The sequence below is a fragment of the Thermobia domestica genome, chromosome 9, assembly GCF_964235325.1.
Source record: "Thermobia domestica chromosome 9, izTheDome1.hap1.1, whole genome shotgun sequence".
Taxonomy (NCBI): Eukaryota; Metazoa; Arthropoda; class Insecta; order Zygentoma; family Lepismatidae; genus Thermobia; species Thermobia domestica.
The window spans coordinates 219,987,879-220,010,531 of NC_137462.1; the positions used below are offsets into that span (position 1 = coordinate 219,987,879).

The following is a 22,653-nucleotide window of genomic DNA, read 5'->3' on the forward strand; positions in this document are numbered from 1 at the left end:
ACTGTCAACAATGGATGGATCCAAATTTTTCTAGTGCTGCTTTGTTTCCTCTTTCTTCGCCGTAAGTACAGCAAGACAAGGAGATATCGTTTATTTATTGCTGGACTCATGTTCTCCCATTCATGTTCAAACTCAAACTACCTTTCGGCACCGGCATTACCGGGATGTGTGTGCAAAGCAGCACCGGCACCGGTTTTGCCGGCCGCGTGTGCAAAGCAGCCCTGGTTCCAGTTCCGGTATTGTCGGTGCAGGATCCGACATTGCCGGGGACGTGTGCAAATGCTCTTAAGGTCCGGGCTGCTAGAAGGCCAATCAGCGGTAGAAATGAAGTCGGGAACGTTCCGTGCCAGCCACTCCTCGGTTGTTTTCGCTTTGTACCCTGGAGTAGAATCCTGCTAGAAGGTCCATCTTTCTCCAGGGAACATGGTGACAGACAGTGGTTTCACTATGGGCGTTAGTACTGTGTTCTGTGGTACACCTTGGCAGATGTTTTAACATCTTGTTCGCAAAACTGCAGCTGAGTTGTGCCTGAGTAGCTCACTCCCCACCAAACCATCACTGAGGCAGGATGATGTGCCCTCTGAACCCTTGGAACTGCCTCAGCAGCTGCAGTAGATGACATGGCATACACATGGGTGCCTTGGCACCGCCATTATAATTATTACACACTGAGAAGAATTACGTGTAAATTATTTCCCGTCTGTATGTTTGCCGTACGTCGCCGACGCAGCGTCGGGTGCAATGACGCTATCTTTTTTTAGGGGTAAGGGGGGAGGACGACATTCCATATGCTGGTACTTTATATCTGGCACCCACATTCCCCATGTCCTGCGCACGCTAATGCTGACAAGCATGGGCGGGATGATGATGACGCATTTAAATATATTTTTCTGAGATATGCCCGTGTTTCTCTCACTACTAAACATATTCCATTGTTTCGTTGTCGAAGGCAGGTCCTAAGAAAAATGTTTTATCTTCGCACTGCAAGTACTCGGTAGCTGCTATGCAAGCTCGTTTGTTCTTTTTGTGGCCTTTTTAAAGCTTTTTCTTACAATTGGTTATTTTTTCTCCCAGCACGAGTGTTTCTATGCATTTGGAAGCTGAACATGGAAAGTGATTGGAATTATTTTGATTTCAGTGCTTACCTCGGTTACTTATGAGGATTGAGAAAATTTTACCCGGTATATGCAGCCGATGACCTCCTGGGGAGGGGAGGGGACTAAACTTGCGAAAGTGATTTCTGGAGGAAAATTTTCCGAATTATGTCAAATTTCCCTTTTCGTGTACATCATACACTCGCGGATTCGGTCCCAGCTGAAAGCATGTTTCAATTTGAAAAGAACAGCATATGCTCGGATGAACAGTGCCAAAGCTGTGGACACTTAAATGAGAGTCTACATTTTCCCTTAAAAAACGCCACTGTTTCAAAGGGTTAAATGCTATCCAGAAATCTGAGGTAAAGCTACGAGCTATCAATCTATTCTAAATGCTATAATTTGTATCTATACTATCATATAAAAAAGTAAAAGTGACTCACTTAACAATCAACATGCTATACTGCGTACAAACGTGAATTTGAACAAAAAACTCCTTTCGTTTGATAGTACGGGATAACAAAGTTTTTTTTTTTTTTTAATATATATGTATCCTGAGATTTTTTAAAAATCAAGAATAGTGTCTCAGCAATTCCTGAAGTTGCGTATATGAAACTACAGGGAATGGACAAAACTATGGAAACACTTGGTACAAAAGAGATAGCCACCTCAAAAACGACTTGCATCTGAATGGTACGTGTTACTGTGGTCACCGGCACACAGGGTTTGAAAAAACCCGGGTTTTTCTGAAAAAGCCCAACCCACCTGGGCCCATATGGGTTTTTTCGGGTATTTTCGGGTTTTATTGGGTTTTTTCGGGTTTTATCAAAATATTTCAATGTCTTTGGGGTAAAAGTGTTAAAATGTGATTTATATTTCAAGATTATCATTGTCACAACTTGCAACAATTTTCTAATCACTGCTGTTTTGAAAAAATTGACGCCATTTTGAAATTTTACGTTGGATCATCGCCAAAATATATACAGCTAATTTAGAGTATCTCGTGCTTCTACTCTAAAAATTTCGACTTAAAAGACCGAAAATTGTGCTTTGTAGCGTGCATACCCGCTATTTTGAAAAAAATAAATTGTCATCATTTTGAAATTTTACGTTGGTATGCCGCCAAAATCTATACAGGAAATTTAGTGTGTCTCGTGCTTGTACTCGGAAACTTTACACTTAAAAGACCGGAAGTGATTCCCTGTAGTATGTCTGGTACAAGCAGACGAACGAACAAATGCAGATTGAATCGTCCCAGAAGCCTCAGTGACGTTTGCCAAATATGAACACCAAATATATTAATTTAACAGCGTAAAATAAATGGTTTTTATTGTTGAAGTTCACTTTCGATACCTTGTGCGTTCAGTTCGGGAATTTCCCGAGCACTTGTTGCAAGAGGGATCTTTCCAGAAAATTAATTTAAGACCACTAAAAAAGATATAATTCATATTTTATAAAATAAACTAGCTTTTGGCTAGCTGGGGGCTCTGCCTCCAGGTCCCCGAGTTTGCTTGGCTTACGGCCTCACATTTCTTATCTATTGCCCTTTGCATCAACAGTGAATTTCGTGAACTTGATCTTCATATTTCCTGAATCTGCCCACCCGGGGGCATCGCCCCCCACACACTGTCTTCACTCGGCCTACGGCCTTGCATCTCTTGAACCCACAATTCTATCATTTCTTTTCCTATTTCAACTATTTAAAAGATAAGTTTTTGAGTCCCAAGAAAACGCCCATTTAAATAATAAGGGAATTTCTTCATCACCCTTTAGACCCCTAAAAATATTTAAAATATTCACTTTTGGCTATTTTCCTGTCGGTTAGTCCTGGAATGTTATAATCATGCCAAATTTCATCATTCTAATCATGCTGGAAGGGCCTAAACATTTTGGGGTGTAGAAGACGTCCCATATAAATAACATGGGAAGGATTTTTCAGTTCCCCATAAAACCACTCTACGGTTGGGATTTTTTATTTCTGATGTTTCAGTTAGGTAACGCTTACGAAAACATACAAGCATACCGAATTTCAAGATTTTATTCCAATTCTAAGTACCTAAAACATGAGATTATAAGTTAAAAAAAGGCCCATTTAAATAACATGGGGAAATTCTTCGTCCAATCTTTAGACCCCCTCAAAATTAAAAATATTCCCTTTTGGCAATTTTCCTGTCGGTTAGTCGTGGAAGACTACAGTCATGCCAAAATTTCATCTTTCTAATCCTACCGGAAGTGCCTAAGCATTTTGGAGTGTAGAAGACGACTCATATAAATAACATGGGAAAGTTTTTTTCATTTCCCCATAAAACTACTCTACGGTCAGAAATTTTTATTTCTGATTATTCACTTCGTAACGCTAAGGAAAATATACAACCATACCGATTTTCAAGTTTTTATTCCAATTCTATGTACCTAAAATATGAGATTATGTCCAAATATGGCCCATTTAAATAACATAGGGAAATTCTTCATCCAATCTTTAGACCCCCTCAAAATTAAAAATATTCACTTTTGGCAATTTTCCTGTGGGTTTGTCCCGAAACGCTACAATGTTGTCAAATTTAACCATTGTAGCCCTACAGGAAGTGCTCAATAATTTGGGGGTGTAAAAGGTGTTCCACATAAATAACAGGGAAAAAAATTTCAGTTCCCTATAAAACCACTCTAAAGTTGGATTTTTAAATTTTTACTGATTTACTTAGGTACTGCTAAGAAAACGTACAAGCATATCGAATTTCAAGTTTTTATTCCAACTCTACGTACCTAAAACATGAGATTATAGGTCCAAAAAAGGTCCATTTAAATAACATGGGGAAATTTTTCATCCCCTCTTTAGACCCCCTAAAAATTAAGAATATTCACTTTTGGCAATTTTTCTGTCGGTTAGTACCGGAAAGCTACCATCATGCCAAATTTAATCATTGTAGCCCTACAGGAAGTGCTCAATAATTTGTCAGCTCATGTAGTTTTATATATAGTTAGGATGTTTCAGAATCTTAAATGAAATTAAATATCTTCCAGCATAAAATAAATAGTTTTATTGTTGAAGTATTCAGTTCCGATGCTTTGTGCGTTCAATTGGGGGAATTTCCCGAGAACTTCTTTCGGGACGTGTTTTTTTTCCCTCCTCCCTCCAAAATACAGCTCCCTTTACTGTACATCGAAACTTCCACTAGTACGAAAGTTCGAATTCAGTACTTGAAATAGTAAGCTGTATGTAGTTCGGAACTCTGAGCATCGAGTTTTTTAAATTTGACGAATTTTTACGCTTTTGTTGGTGTTGATTCTACAGAATGCTTATTTGAAGAGTACCTACAAATAACTGCACTAAACTGTTGTTGGAAAACTAAATTTTACTGAAGAATACTTGCGTTACCATCAAAGGTAAGAAATAATACTAATAGTTTTACTAATGCACTACATGTTTACTGGTAGTACTGGCGTCTATGGCTTTAAACACGTTAAACGTATGAGGGACAGCGTCCCTCGGCGTCGCCGAGTTGGCGAGCACACTATTCACGGAAAGTATTTTCTAAAGTATAAAATTGCATTTTTTTCCCTTCAAATAGGCTATAAGCATAATCCATACATTAATTTGTTACTTAATTATCTCAAGCTAAGGTAAGGTTTTTTTATTCATTCAGTGCATTCAGAACTTTATAAAGGTCTGTGTTGAATGTTGCTGCATACTTTAACGTGAAAGCATTCAATTCGCCCAAGGAAAGTCCAAAATCTGATAAAAATCACTTTCAATATGATCACCTTAGTTGTATCAATAATATATTAACAAAAAGCTCAAAAACCCAGGTGGGTTTTAAGGTGGGTTTTTTCAGGTGGGTCCAACCCGAAAAAACCCGGTGGGTTTTTTCGGGCTGGGCCCACTTGGGCAAACCCTGCCGGCACAGTCTGTGAGGTATACAATCTGGCCAATCGAAGATATGTGATAGTTCAGCGACCGATCTCTGCAAGTTATCGCGCAGGTTTCGATCTGTCATTAACTGGCACATGAAGAAAAATAGTTTATGTTTTTGTAATACAAACACAAAGGGAATCTAATTGTATTGCTTTCTGTCCCAGTTTACAGTTGAACACCGGTTTTTCAACAGGATTCTGTTCTGGAGATTCCCTTTTGATAAATGTATATTTAAAGTCAATTTCGAAGTTAGCCACTATCAACTCTATCCCTACTTGCCACTTTTATCATACCATCATCATATTTTTCAAGTTTGACTACTGAAGTTTAGCATACATTTTCATCTCCCACAATATGTCAGACGTGGACCTGTAGTTAATAGTGAAATCCAAACATCAGAATGCGCTCAAGCTGTCGAAAAAATATAGAAACATACTAAATTTCCATGTATACAACATGTGCTACATTAGTGATATAAATAATTACTCTTTCTGGATAACTAGAGATCCCATATGATCTCGAAAACATATACTCTTTACATGTTTAGCTTAATATATTAGAGGTAACACGACATGCTAGTTTCATAACACCAAACAGTGCTTTCCTCCGATAAATGGAGATATGAGTCGAAAGAAGGAAATTTGGAATCCTTTCTTACCTAGGAGACCACTGAAATTTGAGCACATTCAAATTCTTCGATTTCCACTTTTAACTACAGGGCTAATAATTTCCAATGTAGGTATGCCTATTCTAGCATATTTGGAGATCCCATATTTTTGTGTTATATGCAGGCCCATATTTAGGTAAGTGCTATTCTGTGCTCGAGCACAGGGAGGCATTTTTTTTTCACAATAAAGTTATATTTAAAACTGCAACCCACAAGAGTCCCACGCACGCGCGAGAAAATATGTTAATGTGTTTAATTCGCTCTAATTACATTAGTTACTAATTAACCAGCTTGTCTGATTATTTTTAAAAATTCATCCTCTCCCACACACACCCCAAGGGGTGAGGATGAACTAGAACATCATGAAAACTAATACCGTTAAACTCAGCGACTCGAAAACTATGAATTCCAACACAAATATCTGTCGTTTTCGATTACTTCTAAAATCTCGCCCCCTCCCTAGGGAGTGGAGTATGACCTTGAAGTTGAACTGGATTAAAAGAATCACTATTCATCTCAGCGACCCCCAAAAGTATGAATTCAACTCACTGGCCGTTTTCGGGGGGGGGGAGGGGTTATTTAGAACACAGGGGCGCACAATGTATAAATACGGGCCTGGTTATATGTGCTATCGGTACCCCTTTATGCACGATGGTAATACAGCACGTTATCCCCTCAATGCACCATACATAACCAACATTGCACTATGTTATCCCCTCCAACCTCGTAACAAGAATACATGTAACACAAAGACATGGAATTTCCACACATGCAAAAATTGTGATCCTAGCGTTAAAATAAATCCTCGTAAACATATATACCCACCGTCGCCGACGGACTCCGCACTAAAGCGCCAGTCACCCGGCTTCACCCTGTGCTGAACCGGATTAGATGCAAAATTAGTTTGTAGTGAGTCCATGTAGAGGCTGACTCAATGGACATCGTAAAAATCACATAAGGTACTGAAAATGTCGGCATTCGTAAAGAATATGACAGCGAATTTTAGGGTGAAATGTATACGGAATAAGTTTCACAGAAGGGAGCCTGCCATATCTTACCATAACCTAATCTTACTTTACTTCAACCCATCTTTACTTTGCTCAACTCCACTATACCTTACTTCACTTCACCTTATTCTCTGTTACTCTTCTATGGTATAAACTAGGCAATCCTACGCTATTGTAAGTCCCCACTGCATTCTGCTACTCCTTTCCCTTCTGTTCTACTTTTCTCCTCATTACGATATCGTAATACGTGTTCTGCATAGATGCCAATTTTCTACGTCAGTCTACTCTACGCTACTTTACTTATGTCTACCTATGCTACTTTATGACATGTTAGTTTACCCTATTCTACGTTACAATGGACCTATTCTTTTATGCCATTCAAACGAATTTGCTAGAAATGTCATATTTATAGTCATTTGTTGTGAAATGCACTTTCAACTTTTAATAACTGTTTAATATACCATAACTAGTCCAATATGCCTTCGAGTACATAATTAAGCACTATATATCGCATTTCATATAAGTAACTCACAAGGTTCTCACCTGTTGAATTTTTAAAATTGCACGACATTGCTAACAACGAAATAGAGTCGACTTCTTTTTTTAAAAAAAAAAAAAAGAAAGAAAGAAAGAAAGAAAAAAAAAGAAAAAAAGGAACAGTTAGATTGTTCTTTCCGACAAGAATTACCGGAATATTAGAAATGATTAACGCTACTCGCCAAGAATATCCATCTACTTCTCGTATGTCAACAGTACTTCGAGTATACTCATTAACACATTTGTCATTAATGCACTGCTAAGCTCATTCAGCGGCTATACGAACACATCACAAGGCCATTCCAAGTAATTTGTGCAGTCACAAATTAAAAATTAAGTTTAATGAAGCTATTTTATTATATCTAGCACCATGAATTACCATTTAACTTTTATTTCTGGCAAAACTAATCACGGGAATTTCCACGGATTATTATTATATTATTACGTTAATAAAATACTTTAGAGTAGCTGATTACAGAAAAACACATGCTTTCGCTAATTCGTTGATTCTAACTAGTCGAAATTTGCGATTGAGGATCGATTTGTTACTCATGTGGTTACAACAATAATCGCCATGTTTGTGAGTCAATTGTCGGTTCACGGGAAAACTGTCTGCGCCGCACAGCACGGAAACAATTTAAAGAAACGCTAAACTCTTTGAAAAGTACACTATTTGTTAATTTGTTTATAATCCACTAATTTCCAAATTTCGAAATTTCGGAACATACTCGCCACTATTTATATTAGTCCATGAAGTGGAATTACGTAACTGATGTAACTGGTAGATAGTGGTCCATGTGAAAATTTACAGTTCAACTAAAGTGCTTTGAACACATGTTAACATTTAAATCAACAAATAAACAGATATGGTAGAACAGTAACGATAACAAACTAGTTCCAATTGGCTAACTGTTAATTGAAATTTCTAGTCTCATGTCCCATATTATGGCCAATAGGCTGAGAGACATGGATGATTAACAGGGCTGTTAGAATTTTTCCCAACCCAAAATTCCCCAGTGGGTGTAAAACCCACATAAAAAAGCCCACCTCAAAAAATATACTTCTAAACTTGCATTGAAATGATAATCTTAATATGATTATAATTACTTTCTTTAATCGTACTTCTTAGTGTATGCCTGGTTTCAAAATTGGTTTAAAATATGTATTCACCACTAGAACAGAATACAATTGAAAACAAAAGGGGAATCATTCATAATGAATTTTGTTTGCGCCCCATCAAATTCACTGCAACACTGTTCAACTGTAATCTATTATATAAAAATGAAAAAAATCTTGTTTGTGCGCGTAACACGAGAAAACGGTTAAACCGTTTGGAATGTTTTTTGGATGCAGTTATTACGTACCACGAACTATGTTTTTAATCAGGTTACTCTGATTAAAATGCGTGTTCTACGGAAGAAGTGAAGGGTCAAAATCTATGTGAAAATCTTAATATTTCACGATTTTGTCAAGTTAGGAAGATGGCATTTTTTATATAAACTTTTCATTAAAAGTAGTTGACCCAATATTTTTGAGATTTTCTATTTTAAGTGGGGAAGGAGAGAGTATTTTCTGTAATTTAAAATAGATGTTGCCTGTTGTCTCTTATCGCATTACACTGGGAAACAGTAAAGAAGTTGGGATTTTTATATTACTTTGATTCAAGGGCGCATCCTAGGGGAAGGAGTAGAGGAAGTTCCAAATTCATGTATATATATATATATATATATATATATATATATATATATAAAACAGTATGTCACTAGCCCACCAACTTAGGAAAAGGAAACTCGATATATAAACTCATCAAAAGTAAGTTGGCATTTGTTGTAATGTTTTTGAATATTTTCGTTTTAAGGGATAGGAAGTGGTTTTCCGTAATTCCTTTGTTTCCATTAAAATCGATGTTACCTGCTGTTTGTGACCGCGTCAAAAGGAAACGGCTGAACAGTTTAAAACGAGTTTTGGAACACAGTTCATTATTATTATTTATTTATTGTTACTTTGATTAAAGGACGCATCGTAATGGAAGTAAAGGGGGTTCGAAATTTCAGCCAAAATTACAGTACATCGTGAGCACATCAAGTTAGGAAGATGAAGTTCGGTATATAAACACCTCACTAAAAATAAGGGGACTCGGCACTTTCTGTTTTTGAAAATTTCAATTTTAAGGGAACAAACATGATGTTTTTTTCTATAATTGCTTCCTTCACATCAAATCGACGACGTCTGTTGTTTGTAATCGCGTCACAGGAAGTGGTTGAACAGTTCGAAATGACATTTAGAACATAATACCTACCTGAAGCTGGAATATTATCATGTAACTTTCCTTAAAGGGTGTATCCTAAGGGAGAAGGAGGTTAAGAATTCATGTCAGAAATAGAATATCTTACTACTTTTCATTAATATACGTATCCTAAGGAAGAGGCTCAAACATTTTCCTTGAACCTAATTCTTCCCGTGCAAAGACGGGTACTTCAGCTTATATGGAATCAAAATATTGAAATACGACTACATTTCATTTGTTTTTGTTACATAGTTGAGTATTAATATAAATAAAGTGTCTTTCTTCGTATGTCAGATAATTACAAGTCGAGAACGCTTCATTTGAAAAAAAAAAAAAAAAAAGTTACTAAAGATACACCTTTGTCTTCTCAACACTAATGGCAAGCAGATCGTGGAACTCCCGCTTGCGTATCTGAAGCACAGTACAACTACTGTAAGCCACAAAAACCCTTTAATCGTAAAGCCTATTGTAAGAAACTAAATGGTAACTGAAAATGAGAAAAAAATCCATTTCCAACATGTCAGTTCTTAAAAAAAAAAATACTTTTTATTACTTGATGGGTACTATCCCAGTATTTGTCGTGTTTTGAGTGAAACCCAGGACGGCTGGTTCAGGGATTTGAATCATAAGTGTAAGAGAGGATTTTATTCTTAATGTGTATGACATAAAATTACCCACTTCTTTCTTACTGTAGAAAATTGTGTACTTCCTTCATTCTAGAAATCGAAATATAAGCGAGTGCCAACGGTGCAAAGTGTGTCTCACGAAATGCGTACGGGACTTCACGGAACCTTGTGCCTCATTTTTTCTTTTTTGTTATTTCTAAGTTTAGTTCAATGTCTCACGATTATGCATCAGGGCTAAAGGAGACTGTGATTATATGGGTGGTTTGACGAAAGTGGTAGGAAACGGGAAAATCCCGACAAAATCCATGCACATGATGTTTAATCACCACAAAACGCACTTGGTGGAAGCTGACATCGAATTAGGAACCCGTGTCAGATGTGAACTACCAGAAGGAAATTCCATAGTTTCATGTGTACAGTACAACATATATGCTTAACTGGTATTTTAAGTAAGAACATGGCTTTAAATATACATACAAAACTTAATAAACCCAATATTACCCAATAAAACCCACTGGGCTGGGTTTTTCACAACTCTGATGATTAACACTAGAAGCTTGAAAAAACCTACGAACATAACGTTGTCCACTACACACTCATATTACCTAGGACTGACTGTATCAGAGATCTCGCGCCAGAGGTGAGCCGCTCGATCACTGAGGTATCGTGTCCCCTGATCACTGAATGAGTACGAACGTTTGTGACATGTCTTGATGAGTAATATACACAATATCCTGTTCCTGTGTGAAGCAATATAAGGGAAACTAACTTACATTGACGAAACTTAAACAATAGGCTGAACTCTTTAAACATTTGATTTTACAATATTTATTTGCTTGTAAACCCCAGAAAATGTACAAAAAGTAATAATTTCACGATCTAATCTTTTGGAAGTGTATCACCATATACCAAACACTACTCACTCCAAGCTGGAGAGAAAAATGATCAGTATGTTCGTATGCTCAGAACACTATTTCGCGTGAAGTTGTTTAAAAGAAAAAGTTTCAAAATAAAAAATGAAATCTTTCAGCCTAACGCCCCATGATTATGTCCATTTGGCTAAGGGAGACGATGATTTAGACAAATAAATAACGATGCAACAACTGGTGGAATGAGAATGGCGGAGGAAACGGAAGTACCCGAGAAAAACCATAAACCACAAACTTACTTCGTCAGGGATGAAACCAGAGACTACACGCGCCAGAGCTAAGTGCTGTACAACCGAATCACTGTGCCCCCCCGCAGTTTTAAAATACGAACACATGTAATACATGATGGTTTCTGCTATTATTCCTCTTCTTCAGTTTCGAAAAGTTCCGGATGCCAGGTACCCATGGAGACTGGAAACACGAGTCTGGCGCTAAGATAGCCTAATTTAAATCCAAAGTATGTAGGCTCATGTATAAAATTATATTTGCATTATTTTTGGTTCCTAGCTGTGAGAACTGTTGTCTAGAATAGAGAAAAATTTTCGAACACCGCTCTTGCTCATGATCCTCTTTCTACAGCCTAACCATCTGTATTACCCTAGTTTGCTTCTGTCCGCAATAGCTTTCTTCAGCTCCAAATAAATCACCGTGGTGCCCACAAATGCAATTTTCTTGTAAACATATACAATAACACAGTAAAGATATAAATAGCTGTAGTAATGGTGTCTGATGACCAGGGTTGGCAAAGCCACGGCTTTTCTCAAAAAAGTTTTTAAACCTTTTTCTTTGGGGGGCGGGGGGGGGGGTAAATAATTTGCTCTACGTATTTTTATTGCATATGGACAGAAATAAGCTTGTTTCGCTTTCTTGTTATTATGCAACAAAGGGGTTATGATGGAAGGGGTCACATAAGCTTAAAGCGGAATCCAAACCGCTTCTCGGCTTACATTCGAGAGAAATTGTCCTCCATTTGGGATCGAAACCGGAACTAAATGACCACAAATACGATGAGTCTGCCGACTCATCTAACAACGTAATCCTGATAAAAATACGTTGTACTGATCTTTGCATACTTGTAATATAATCGTCGTCATTTCAGGACAAAAAGATAAACAGTTGCACAGTGAAACCATTATACAGAATTATATATAAATCGGGAAACTCCCGTTATTACTTTAAATGCAAAGCAATAACGGAAAAAATCACGTTATTGCTTGGCATGTAAAATTTTATGGTCAACATACCATAATCAGTACGGTAAAACTGACGTATTAAATTACAAATTTAGTATGTAGATATCATTCAATTAAATTAAAACTGAAAGTTCAATCCAAGCTAATGTTGAAAGCTACGTAGTCAGTCGATAAATTTTGCCAAATTCTATCAATATATTTAAACAACCTTGGCTTCTTTATAAAATAACAGGCATTCAGGCAAGCAGAAATATACAAGTTGGTGTCGTTTCATATGTTTATAAGCTTAATATCCTTATGTAATACCGAGGTTATTAAGGGGAAAAAATCGCTTGAAGTGACATATGAACCGCTACTTGGTTTACACTTGAAAGAAGGGTTGTGATTCGACCGACAACTGAACATGAGACGGCTTGATTAAAAGGAAGAAAAGAAAGAAAAAAAAGAGCAAAAAAAAAATAAAACTAATGCACATAGTTTGATATGTAGAAACGTCATCATAATAATCTGGAAACGTGGACGTTCAAATCCACTGGGAGGGGGGGGTTAAACCATTTTTTTAACAGCTGGTTTAAACTAGCCAACCCTGATGATGACTAATTGCTAATAAGTACAATTAATGGTAAAAACAATGAAAAGGATGTAGCAGAATACATTTTTTTCAATAACTTTAGTGCAAAAAATGCTATATTTCTAGCCGTTGTATAATAGCATCGAGATTCACATCATTCATAATACGGAGGCCGACATATTTTTAATGTGTACAATTAAGAGTGAAAGAAATGTATAGGCTCCAATAGAGAATAAGCTTTCACAGCACTGGGAGCCAAGATTTGAAAATAATAATAACAATAATAAAACTAGGTTTGCAGCTATAATATGATGGCCTGGATATTCTCAATCTCTACGTGATTTGTTTTTAATTTGAAATGCTGTAGTAGTTAGACTACTTATGTTTATGTTCTAATGCAATAATTACATAATCCTGCTAATACATATCTAAAATATTTGAAATGATAGAACATCACAGCCTTTTAGCGTATTTTAAACTAGGAGAATAAGATGATCTCTAACACGTTATTTTTTATTTACAGTAAGTATTTTATTTACTTAGTAACTTTGCTTTCACTACCCTACTAAGTTTATTTGTAGTTTACAGTAAAAAACTTCAATAAAAGCATCTCCTGAAGCTTTGAATACGACTCAGAGAGGGTAAGCGACACCAGTGTGTTACGGCGGGTTAACTACCGCAAATGTGTCTCCGAAATGCATAATTTACGGAGAAATTAACAGAATCAGATGAAATGTTATCATGACTAATAAAAGGTAATAAAGGTCATCAGTGTAGATTGATTAAAAGGGAGAAAACCGATGTTAAATTTTGGTCTACATGAGTTCGCAGATTGATGCGATATGAGGTGAACAGGCAAGAGGATAATATAAGTGTTTCAAACCTACTATGTTATTAACTAAAAACGATATGTATGCTGTTGTAATGGGGGAAAATGCATAAATGTAAAGCGGAAACTAGTAAGAGGAGAGACAGAGAGAGATTAATGTAGTGAAATGGGGAAAATTTTGAGTGATATCCCATTTTATGTGGGCATAAAGTTGTAAAATTAACGGAAGAACTTTGTATCTAATGTTGCAATAGGATTGTAGAAGTAATAAAAATATCGGGATGTTCTACATTAAATGCATAATAAGATAGAATTGCGAAATGGAAAGTACGCTCTGTACTACGTAACAGTCAATAACAAAGACATGAGGAGAGGAAGTACTAGGAAAGGCAGTATGCAAAGTGAAATGCAAGTGTCGCAAAGTTTTGCGACACACAATATATACGTTTAATGCCGTATAAAGTGTTTCGCTATCCTCATTCATGTATATACCCATCATCGCTGACGTGCCTGCTCCCTATGGACACAACCCCTCGCTGGAACTCGGGCCCAGACTCGTTTAGATAGCATTCGCGCTTTTTAGTAGCCACCTAGCACATCTTGATTCCTGCTTAATGCAATGCAGTTCATATGCCAATCATCCACACACTGTATTTATACTCAGTCCTCGTGAAATCAATCTGGACCTATTAATGGAACTCCTTTAAGAAACACTTTCTAAGGCAGTAAGGAGGGGCCAACATGTAATGCTGAAAGAAATTCATTTTCCATTAACGTAAATATTCCCCAATAAATGGTTAGCAAGCAGAAAAAAAAAAAAATCGTATGCTGTTTGTAACTTTAAAGGCATTACTCGGGCAGACGGTCCTACCAAATTTTGACACATTTCTTACACTTTCAGGTTAGGTTTAAGCCTTGTATTTCTTTTAACAGAGCGTGCACTAAATGAGAAGCTCCACTACCACTTGCAGATTGACGGCATGGTTCCAGATTACTGGTCCCCCTTCCCTGGATGCGGGTCAGTGATATAGATGATCCAGAAGAGCCGAAAAACTGTATTATTAGATGACCAGAAGAAAACAATACACTTTTTCGGATCTTCCGTGTCAGCTATACCACTGACACGCTCTTCCCTAACCTCCCCCCACCTCCATCCCAAACAACACTATTTTCTATAAAGGTATAGCAGGACAACCTTCGACTATTTTAAAAGAAACTAAAGTATTATTATTTTACAAAAAGTTAAATAGTTCTTCAAAGTATAGGGGGCCAAGCCCCCCCGCCCGACAACAATAAACATTTCTACACACGTATGGCGCAAACCCCTCTAACCCAAAAAAACTAACATATTCTTATTTTAAAAACGTAGGAGTGTTAGTGTGACTGAGTAGTGTTGTTCCATAAACAGAAATGGTAGAAAAACAACATGAAGTTCTGACTTGTGTAAACGATTAACATGAAGTTATAAATTGTCAAGATGATTAATATAATTCATAATAAATAGTGTTCACAGCAGCTAAAAAATCATCATCATCGCAAGTATAAAGAAGAACGAGCATGTATCAGGTAAGCAAATATTTCTATTTAAGAAAAATATAAGGGGACCAGTAATCTAGAACCTTTCCCAGACGGATTTCAGGGGGACTTAGTATAAATACAGTGTGGACGTATGGCATAAAAACTAGTGCATAAAACGTACCAGCATGTGCTAGGTGGTTACAAAAATGCACGAATGCCATCTAACTTAGCTAGGGCAGGAGCGCAGCAGGGAGGCCCGAGCAGTAGGGATAGGGTGCGTCCGAGCGAAGCACGCGCGTCAGCGACGTGGGATATACGCATAAATTAGGATAGCGGAAAAACGCATTTATCATATATATAATACTTTAACTATCATTCAAAATTTATTTGAATATGTTGTGCATTGACAGTAATAACTTATATTTACACTCTAATTTCTTCACGAAAAATATCTCATATTGTATTTTATCTATAAATGTTCTACTTGGTAGAACCATCTGCTCGAGTGAACCCATTTTAAATGTTTTAGGAACATGTGTTTGATAAGCACTGCAGTTCCAAACACTCACGAAACACACAATAAAAATAAATATATATATAAAAAAAAAAAAGGTATCATTCACGAACTTCTAGCAGCGGTTTCGAAGCTCCGCATCCTGCACTGCAGTGAGAAGGTAAGGATTCATCATTGTAGTTAATTTCTGAATAGTTCGTAATTTGCAACACTTAACAGTTTGAAGAACTGATTTTGTGCAGTAATACTATATAGATGCATACTGCGTATACTATATAGTATTATATATATACTACAAACGAAAGAGAAAAGTAAGCGTAAAAATAAGAAATATCTGCGATTAACTAGGAATACTAAAGGCCTGAAACGAAACAGGTAATTCTAGGTAAAATATATTGAAGAAGAGATAAGTAGTAACAGGCCTACGACGTTGAAAACAGGTTCATGGAAATCTTATCTGGGGCTGCCATCTGCGGCAGTTTAGCCGTTACGTCAAACAAAAACATCTTTTTTCTACTGCCGTGAAGTAAGTAGCGCGTTTTTGCATTGTTTGAATCTTGCATTGTACCTCCGTTAACTACGATTTCCTTTTTCTGTGATTGTTGGTATATGTCCTACACTAAGAGTCATTAAAATAAAAACTTTTGGTCGGAAAAAATAACAATTACAGAAGAAATGAGTTCATGTTACGTAAGGATAATTACTATCTTAACCTAAACTAATCTAACCTATCCTAAAACATCAAAAACACAGGAAATATAGGAAGTACGAATTTTAAACAAAGAGGCCAATTTAATGTGGCCCCTTAATACGACAAAATATGCCCTACACCCTTACGCAAAAGCAGCAAAAGTAAGTAATCAATGGAACCTATCCGTGAAAATTCACTACGCACGATTTCAAATAAAATTCATAGTTCCAAGTTACAGTTTACGTTACTGGAAATATTAAATCGATAATGTATTGATAAAAATAAAGCAGAAACCGTACTTCTACCTACTCGGGACGTACCACACCATGTAATTATACGGACGAACTTTCGTGCAAGTACTCCAGCTCTGCCCTGTCCTGAACCGAATCAATTGCTCAAGAGCTACTACAGATTAGTGAGTTCTTCCGAACGCCTCTATCTTCAGGCAGTATAACTAGGCCTACTCAGTTAGTCTTGATTAAAATGTCTTGATGGAATGGCAATGCAACAGTACTCTTTGCCTAGTACGGAATTATCACATTAATCAGTTACAATGTTAATGTAACTTTTTTTTGCGTATATCGCTCATGTTCGAGATATATATTATTGCTACCTTTCATAACACACAATGTTCATTTTACAACGTGTTAAGTCATACCTTCTCCTCTACAGGAAACCAATAATAGAAAATATGACAATTCCACGGGAAGGTTCTAGATTACTGGTCCCCTATGTAGATTAGTAGCTGGGTTGGTTTCTTTCTGTACTAAAGTTTATACATTTAACTTATACATTATTGCCGAGCGAGCGTTAGCGAGTGAACTGCCGAATGGGAAGGGGGGTTATAGTTAAGGAGCCGTACTTCCCATTTAGGGAAGGACGAGAAACGCCATACTTTCAGGAATTATTCATTGACTATCTAGGATGTTAAAAAGTAGGTAATAGACTGAGTTCTTGCCCTTGTACTTAGGGTGTTTAGGTAGTGCAACAGTAAGATGTATCCTCGTGCACGGGAGATGAGAAGTAGCTGTTCTTAACTATTACCGGAAGGGGGACCAGTAATCTAGAACTTTGCCCAATTCCACAATGTACAAAGCGTCATACTACTGTTGCAAACAAACTCTTAACAGCGATACTCTCAGGTACCCTCTACTCCTGTATTATTAATTTAATACTTGTCAGTCATATTCGATGATGTAACGAATTAGCTAAATCATACATTGCTCATTAAAAAAGATGTAATCTTGCAACTTTTCACCTTACCTGTTCCCAAAGTTATTTTTCCAGAATTCTGCAGCATCACTTTTCGTAATCCTAAACTGATCTCCTGCAAAAGTTCCATTAGGAAATATTGCCTTTAATTCACTTAACATATGACTAAACACTAAACTAAGTTTCGTTAAATTTCGTCGATAATGTGAATTTTCATCGAACATTTTTTCCTTCCCCTCTTTGAACAGTTTGATGGCCTGTTTACATTTCCTCATCAGGTTTACGATAAACACATTGAAGTGCTCATTACTATGGAGTGCTATCATTTTGTCCTCATATTTGGAGTAAATCAGCCTAAGACGTTGGTAAGTATCTGGAAGAATATCCAAAATAAAAGGTGGTGAGTTCTTTAAATTCATTTTCTGATGTTGGCACAACTTTACAACTTTGTCCATTAACTTCCATGTCTTATCTAAAGTTCTTTTATCAGTTGCTAGTTTAGGAGGTGCCATAGCTTCCGCAAATGCACCGTGAAGTTTAGAAAATATTGACGTAATATTTTTATGTTGTCCCACTGAACGATTACTATTTCTGTTGTTTGCCGCCATGATAGTTTCTCCTCCCAGCAACAGCTGCAAAAGCTTGTGGGTTCGAGAGGAGTAATCTCTCATACAAATTAGCCACTTTGCACAAATGTTATATATCTCTTACTTCGAATTTGATAATCCATCACACACATAAAAACAACCACATCACCATTCACACACACACAATCCGAACTTCTTCTTCCTCGTCATCTCACCGCATCCTGTCTTCTCTTATTCATTTCTTCCCATTGCCAGGGATCATGAAGCGTTTGCCCCACTGTATCTGACTGATTATGATAGTGCCACGATCAATATTGCCAGGCCATTTTCACAAAGTTTCACAAGTAACAAGTCATTCATAAAATCTAGTTCTATTACCTCTAATTCTCTGCTATTGACCATACTGTATATATGTACTACGTATAACCCTAGACAAAAGCTAAATATCACAACACTCCATATTTGCAAGGACTAAAACACAATGATGTACCCAACGAGGGCAGGTCAAGTTTAGGCACACCACTCGAAGTATTTGTTTGAAAATTATAATTTACTAATTTCCTTCTTAATGCCCCTCCAAAACATTTGCGAGGATAACGTAACAATACTGCCTAGGGCCCTATTAAATATAAGCTTGTGTGATCTCAACATAGTGTTTGGTATCAGTTTGCAACAAAGGGCATTAAATATTAGGGTATTATTTCGTCCTTTGGTATTATTATTTTCTTCGTAGTGACTCTGGCTGTGGGTTGCCAACTGGCAGGTTTTTCACCGGAATAGCAAGAAATATTGCTGTTATTTTAATTAAAGCGGGTGACCGGTACAAACGGGTGACATTCATAAGTCCTAAACGGCATAAGTTCTAAAAATATAGGCACAAGACCTAAACTTCTGCCGTTTAGGACTTGTGTTGCGAAATAATTTTTAGGACTTGTGCCGTTTAGGACTTCTGACGTTTAGGACTTGTGCCGCGAAATGATTTTTCGGTCTTGTGCTGTTTAGGTGTTATGTCGTTTAGGACTTGTGCCGTTTAAGTCTTGTGCCTTTTTCACTCACTTGCTTTAGTTCTGAAATTCGCCACCACCACATGAAATTGCGACGATGCAGCAACTAGTAGGAATAATATTAGAACGTAGCTAATTCCAACGGTAATATTTGTACTACTAAGATTATTATTTTCATTATCTGTTCTGCACTTATGCACGAATTACATAATATAAACTATTTCATTCTAGGAAGTAATTAGGTACATAACTGGTTAAGAAATTCGTTTCTTTCAAATGGAGATGCGAGAATCCAGACCAATTCCTTAAAAAAAAAAAAAAAAAAAAAAGAATTAAATAAAAATGATTAAAAAGCATAATTTACCAGATTTCTGAAACCAAGCAAACATAAAAAATTGCAATATATGCTGTGTGGGGTGTATTTTGTTAAGAGTAGGAGAAATCCACCAAAGTTTATTTAATTAGGACAAAAGCTCACTAGATATTTCACGAATGAACATTAAAAACCAACTGTATACATTAAGAATGCAGTAAATTTAAAATTGAACAAAGAACGTTTATTATGCAATACAGTTATTATATTTCACAGGGTGCTTTGATAGAGTTGATATGTATAAGCAAAAAAAAAAAAAAATCAACAAATGACGCTAAATTACTAATGTAATATACAATACAATACCGGTACGTTTGCAGAAACCATTACATAGTCATTTAGGGGTGTAGCCTGCAAAATTTTCTAGGAGAGCAGACTTTTTATATATTAAAACCAAACAAAAAGTTTATTTCCGGGTTACGGAAGCTTCAATAATTCCATTTCGGCCTAATCGTTGGAGGTGGGGAATTCTGTACAGGGAGGGATATCTTGTAGGATTTTTTTCTTCTTAATTGTGAGAGATTCTGTAAGGAGAATAACTATTTTTTCAGGTTTCATTATAAATTGTAAATGTTATTCTACTTGTTCTTCTCGGAAAAATGAGTGGATACAGTTTTCTTATTAGCAGTATTATTCACATCTATTTTAGTAAAAATGAATGTGCTTTTTAAATACTTGCAGAGAAATGGGAAATTGATTGACACAGTTGCAGGAAACTCGTTTGACTTTGTAACTGAAACAAACCTAAAATAAACTTAATTCTAATATAAAGTAATTTCAAAACAAAACTTTTCTCGGTTTTCCAGTAATTCATGTCCAACATGCTAAGGTTAGCAGTAAATAAAAGGTATCATATTTCACATTCCCAAGACATGTTTTGCTATACATTAAACAAATAATCCAAGAGGGTGCATAAGACGGTCCTTATCCCCGATTATCTGACCTTTTGATTTGGTTGAAACTCTATAAAAAAAACACAAGTATTTGAACGTCTGATATAAATATTTTGTATTGCTGCTATTTACAAGCTTGTACATTGACAATATAAATGTGAGAATAGAAGTATGTTATCGCATATAGTATAGAATTATGCATAGAACACAAATCAGCTGATATGGTGATGCTAAAAAAAGGAGTTGGGATGTACCCACATGCGCAAAAAAAAAATTGCGCGTATACTGTAACCATTGAGATAATATATAGACCAATAGTGAGATAATATATAATATATAATGGGTCTATATATTATCTCAATGACTGTAACTCAAATTTTTCGCATTTATTTCATTATCCTTACGTTTATGAGCAAAATTCAGTTATTAGTATGTGGAGATGATGGAAAGCTATACATCTAAGGAGATATTTCCAAAAAATATAATAAAATAATAAAAATATGTGCTAAAAACAAAATTACGCTCGATTTTGTGTATACTGGCAATTATGCTATCGAGGGATTTTTCAGTAGCAGAGCACGATTGCGAAGGGAAATTGACAATAGGAAGTGAACGACGGGCGGTAGGCGAAGGAAGGAACTGGAAAGTGGAGTAAAATATTGAATTTATTGGTTTAAACCTAGTGCCCAGATGGTTTGCCAAATATAAATTAGCTTCTGTAACTAAGATGTCGTACGAAAATATAGAATTAAACAGAAAAACTCTTATCTTAAGGTTCGAAGCCATACGCACCATGGTTAGGTGGATAGAGTGGCGGACTAGCAGTTATTTTATTATTTTGACACGAGATCGAATCCCATCCCATCCCATATATATATTACAAAACATTATAGGAAGTGTATAATTTTGATGCCAATATGAACCGAAACTATATAATAAGGAAATAACTTATTGATAGTATCCTTTAATCGACGTATTTATTCAGTATTAGATTACGTGAAGGCCTACTATTGGAAACAGCGATTGCTTTCAGTTTATGGTCTTGTATGTTACACCTCTTCTGCCCGTTCTTGAACAGCAGACAACTCACTTCGGATTTGTGTGTCAGAAACAGGAAAAAGAACATACGCGACCTTGACAGTCTTTCCAGTCTTACCCCTTGTTATATCGACATGATGCTACATCGAATGAATAGCTTGTTATCATGGAAAAAAGGGAGAAAGGAAAAAGCTGATGTCAAATTATCGTTTATGTGTGTGTGTGCTTGTGTTTTTTCTTTTTAGAGTATTGACTTTCTCTCTTTTTTTCATATCCACAAGTGCAAGAAATGCAATCATAAGTCTATGAAAGGAATAAAGAACGTTTTCGTTCAACGTAACTAAATTATATCGAGCTATGTATGCGGAATACGAATATTTCCAAAAGATAGAATGAATATGAACGATAATCATACCATATTTCGACATTATATAGTAGCGTGAAAAACTGATATTAAAATGATATAACAAACAGGCATAAGCTTTTTTTCTAGCATAGCAACACATTAAACGTAAGTCATTAAATTTTGGGGATTACAAATTATCACCTTACGTGTCGTTGTATTCCTATTCGTTTTCATGTTCGAGCGACGAAAGAAGAAATTGTAGTGATTGTGATAAAAAATCGAATTCGAGATTTCAATGAATTCAAGTTTCACGCCCTCACATATCGAAAAAGTGATTTTGGTGTCTGTCCATCTGTTCGTCTGTCGGTTCGTCACGCTTTTACATGCATTCAAATAGAGGCCATATTGTTCGAAGTATCTGGACCGAATTCTAGACATGAAGTTTTTATAACACTTTATCGTTTCGAATTCTATATCCTCCGACAACTAAAAATAAGGGTAGTTTACTGAATGATGAAAATTTAAAATAATTAATTTGTCTCAAAAACAGCTGTAAAGATTTTGCTTATTTTTTACAAATATACACCCTCCATTCCAAAAGAAACCGAACTTTTGAAAACAAATAATACCACTAGTGCCATCTATTGTAATATTTTACCGGTAGATGGCGTAGTCCCTCATTGACAACTGGTATATATGTCATGACATTTGAATGCACGGCAACAAAGTTATTGCGTTTCAACTATCAGTGTGTTGTGTACATCGGTCGGAAAATGAGTTTCAAACAACGAGCTGCAATTGAGTTTTGTGTTAAACTGGGTAAA

The 22,653-nt window shown here is 36.2% G+C and overlaps 1 protein-coding gene across 3 annotated transcripts in view; it reads right to left on the bottom strand.

Moving 5' to 3' along the window:
• The window catches only part of Cbl (E3 ubiquitin-protein ligase CBL), a 302,440-nt gene extending 283,960 nt beyond the window's left edge, over window positions 1-18,480 (bottom strand). For 2 of the 3 annotated variants that reach the window (XM_081725868.1, XM_081725867.1), the window contains exon 1: window positions 17,640-18,480. In XM_081725868.1, the coding sequence (XP_081581994.1) occupies window positions 17,640-18,259 (620 nt within the window). In that variant the 5' untranslated portion in view covers window positions 18,260-18,480. The remainder of the gene's footprint in view (window positions 1-17,639) is intronic. The other variant, XM_081725869.1, reaches the window with a different exon arrangement.
• Between the last annotated feature and the right edge of the window lie 4,173 nt (window positions 18,481-22,653).